Source organism: Protobothrops mucrosquamatus, unplaced genomic scaffold (assembly GCF_001527695.2).
Source record: "Protobothrops mucrosquamatus isolate PMUCROS unplaced genomic scaffold, P.Mucros_1.0 scaffold12127, whole genome shotgun sequence".
In the NCBI taxonomy this organism is placed as follows: Eukaryota; Metazoa; Chordata; class Lepidosauria; order Squamata; family Viperidae; genus Protobothrops; species Protobothrops mucrosquamatus.
This window is the reverse complement of record NW_015397905.1, coordinates 28,051-31,705: the sequence shown is the minus strand read 5'-3', so window position 1 is coordinate 31,705 and position 3,655 is coordinate 28,051. Positions and strand designations below refer to the sequence as shown.

General features: G+C 50.9%; 1 protein-coding gene across 1 annotated transcript in view; it reads right to left on the bottom strand.

Annotated features, from left to right (window-relative positions):
- LOC107301384 (hyaluronan and proteoglycan link protein 2-like) overlaps nucleotides 1-1,030 on the bottom strand; it is a gene marked incomplete at its 3' end in the record, with an annotated part of 4,553 nt that extends 3,523 nt beyond the window's left edge. The window contains exons 1-2 of the mRNA XM_015830617.1: nucleotides 940-1,030; nucleotides 215-568 (exon numbers count right to left, since the gene is read on the bottom strand). Of these exons, the coding sequence (XP_015686103.1) occupies nucleotides 215-568; nucleotides 940-1,030 (445 nt within the window). The remainder of the gene's footprint in view (nucleotides 1-214; nucleotides 569-939) is intronic.
- Between the last annotated feature and the right edge of the window lie 2,625 nt (nucleotides 1,031-3,655).

Here is a 3,655-nt window from a genome sequence, read left to right as displayed (position 1 = left end):
TCTCTTTCTTCCCTACTTCCCTCTTCTTCCTCTCCTCTCCTCTTCTCTTTCACCACTCTCTCCTCCAACCTTCCTACTTCCTTCTCCCCTCCTTTACTCTTTTCTCTCTCCTCTCCTTTCTTTCCTCTCATCCCTCTTCAGATACAATTCAGGGGTAATGTCCGAACAACTCCTCTCTCCAAATTTCCCTATCTGTATTGTATCTGTATCCTACCTTCTAACTGCAAGACAAGAGAGACGCTTTCGTCCTCCAGGCCATTGACAAGCTGGCAGCGATAGCGGCCCTCATCGTCCAAAGTTAGGTTGGAGATGGTCAGCGATGCATCGAACCGGTGGCTGCGTTTCAGGTGAGCCCGGCTGCCCAGTGGGCCATAGGTTTTGTGATGGACCCCGTTGCTGATCAAGATGGCAACTTCCAGGTACTCAGTTGGCTCCACCTTGCTCCATCGGATCTTGTAGTTTTGGGGCACGACCCACAGGATGCAAGGCAGGGTGACTGAGGCCCCCCGCCGGGCCTGCACTACCTTGTTTGTGGGCTCCAGCAAGTACTGGAGGGGGGGAGGAGTTGCTGTGGAAGGAAGAAACAGCTGCTGATTACGGCTGCAAGGCTCCGAGCCCAACAGCAAGGAGGGGAAGCTCTCTTTGCTTGCAAATTCATCCATCTAATTAAGTTTGCCCTGACAGTGAACAAGGCAGGAATCTTTGCAACTGCCACAAACTGTTGGGCAATGCTGGGGAAACGGTCCTTACACCAGCACAAGCTGGGAATGGAAAGAGGAACAATGGGCTTCAGGGGAATGATGGGCTGCAGCAACATTGCAAGCAGGGATGGGTCTTTCCCATCTCAGGGGCAGCCAGGAGGGTGTGAACAACAGCAAGGGTGCTGCAGGCAGGCACCCCCGGGAGAAGCTTGGCCAAGGATGGGCGTTCACGGCATACCTGGCTGAGTCTCACTTGGTCTCTGGTAGATGGCAGGGACTCCGGGAGCAGAAGACAGACACAGGGAAGCCAGGAGCAGCAGCAGAGGCATGCCTTGAGCAGCAGCAGGTGCCTGACGTGCCTGCAAAAGGAGGGGTGCCCTGTCACCCTAGGGGCCACTGAGGCACAGCAGCACCTCACCAACACCCACCAGGAAAGGGCCAGACTGTCTCAGCCACCCGAGACTGACTGGGAGAAGGACGGCCTTCCGGAAGCCTCCAAGCAAGAGAGGACAACCCCCTGAAAAGATGGGGCTCCCCTCGGTGGACGCCTTCTGGGCACCCTGAGAGGGATGCTTCCATCAGGGCTGGCAGAGACAAACCCCAAGACCCAGCAAATTCAAGGGTGGCTCTTGCCCCCTCGCCCTTGCCCTGAACGAGGGGTGACTTGGGGGGAAATGAAAACTGGAGCAGCAGTTTTGCTCCATGCAGAGGACAATCTTAGCGGGGCTCCTTCATCCTTTGGGTGAGTTTGGGCTAACAGAAAAAACAAGGGGATAAACATGAACAGGATCAAGATGATCTGCAAACGTGGGGTCCAAACTGAACCTTGCAGTCAGTGCACACCTTAAAGTCCACCGTCGCTTATATTATCTGCCCTATGAGAGAAATGTACCCAAAATAACCTCTTTGGTCAAAAAGGACTCTGTCAATCAACAAAAGATTGTTTCCTCATTGACAGAGAAGAATGACCCGCTCCAAAAGTGGAGCTTCTTCTGTGCCTTTGAAGAATGAAAATCAAGAAGAATTAAGCTTGGTCAGCCGTTGCCCAGCCGCCTGTTTCTTGCCAGAATGCCAGTTAAAGATGGAGACGATGGACGTCCCTATTTCTGAATCTCTGGGATTGCCAGGCAGTTTTTATTTCATGCTGCCACCCCCTTCTAGTTTGGTCAGCGTCCTTCCTCCCCCACAGAGGAGCAGCAGAGCTCTTGGGGTGCTCATGCGCAGGGGAGGGGATGGAAGATGAGGATGAAATGGGAGCCAGAGGCCCCAAGGCAAGGACTCACCTCTCCCCCCCACCCCAATATTTGCTGAACTCTTCTCAGGTTGACCCTCTTTTTTCTCACTTCCACTTCCGCAAACTTCCTTTGGAAACAAAAATATGCCAAATAAATTCTGGATGCTTTTGCTTTGCTCTACTAACTCAAAATTATTTTTACAAATGATTTTCCGAGCAACTTTTTGATGAGATCTGAGGGGACGAGCTCACAATTTCTAGTCTGTATTTAATGCTGTTAATTTTAACATTTTACATTTATGCCTTTGCACGCCAACCAGAATCATTTTGGATAGCGAGATGGGTAGCATATAAATGTAATAAACAAATAAATAAGAGCTGTACCTGGTGCGGTTCATCTACAAATCCCCAGCCAAAAACAGAAACTGGTCACTTTAAAGTGGCCCAGCCATCGTTCTTCTTCTGAATCCAGCCTCAGGGACCTGCCCAAATCCTTGTGCAGGAGGAGAGATCTCCCGGCGCCTCTGAGGAAGGGCTACTGGCCACATCAGGACCGATTGGGACTCAGAGTCTGAGAAAAGCAGGGTCTTCTCACACCAGCATTCTTCTGCTCTTGCTCGTCCTGTAGGGAGCCACCCTTGGCGTCTCTCTCTGCGTTCTGTCGCTTGCACCCCCAGCACCACACGGCTTTGCTCCAAGAATGCGTGAGAACAAAGGAGAGGAAACAGCTCACCATTGTTTGGCCAAGCAAACAAGCCTGCCTTTATGGAAGAGTGATTCAGACAAGCCATCAACACCCTTCTGGTGCCAGGTTGGGGATCTACAAGACCAAGGACCACTGCAGGGATGGTGAAAGCCCCAGAGATGTTCCCATGATGCACCAGCTCCAGGTACTTTATGCTCCCAACTACAGGAGCTATGCTCCTTGAGCCTCAGCATTCAGGCACCTCATGTAGCAGAATCTGGCACCTCTCCAGGCCAACTCATGTCCATCGTTTGGGTGGGAATTTAAAAATCAGCCTTTGGGGCTTTCTCCTGCTCCCCCACTCAGAGAAACCCCCTTTAGAGGTTTGCAGACTGCTCTCCTCTCTCCCCCCCTTTTGCAAACCAAGTCTGCCCCCACCCACTCAGAGCCCCCTTCCGGGGCTCGCTTTCCATTATTTTTGTGCTCCTTGGGGGGGGTCTCTTCATGAGAGCTTCTCCCTGCCCCTCTTAATGCCTGGTGCTCAAAATGATGCACGGTTCCAAGGGTGATTTGAACCCCTGGAGGTCCAGTGGAAGGTTCACCTCCTCTAATGTGGACCCAACACCCCTCTTGGTGCAGCCGGGACTGCTGGCTTTTTCTTATTCCTCCTGTTTCGGTGGCCAGTTGCCAGGAGCTGCAAAATCTGTGAGTGAGAAAGAAAAGTCAAGAACCTTTTTCTCTCCGATCTCAAGAAAGCTTCTATGATATACTTGGATCTCTGCATGAATTTTAAGCATAGTTCCATAGCAATCTTCTCATTTTTTTCTCTCTCTCTCTATATATATTTTAATGCTGTTCTTCCACAAATGTTGTAAATACAGACCCAAACTCCATTTAAACTTCACCGAATGGAAAATACAGTGAGAACAATCAACCAATGAAATAGAAGCTGCCTCCAGATGTTGTTGGTGCTTCATCACTGGAGGCTTTCAAGAAGAGACTGGCGGCCATCTGTCAGAAATGGTGTAGGGACTC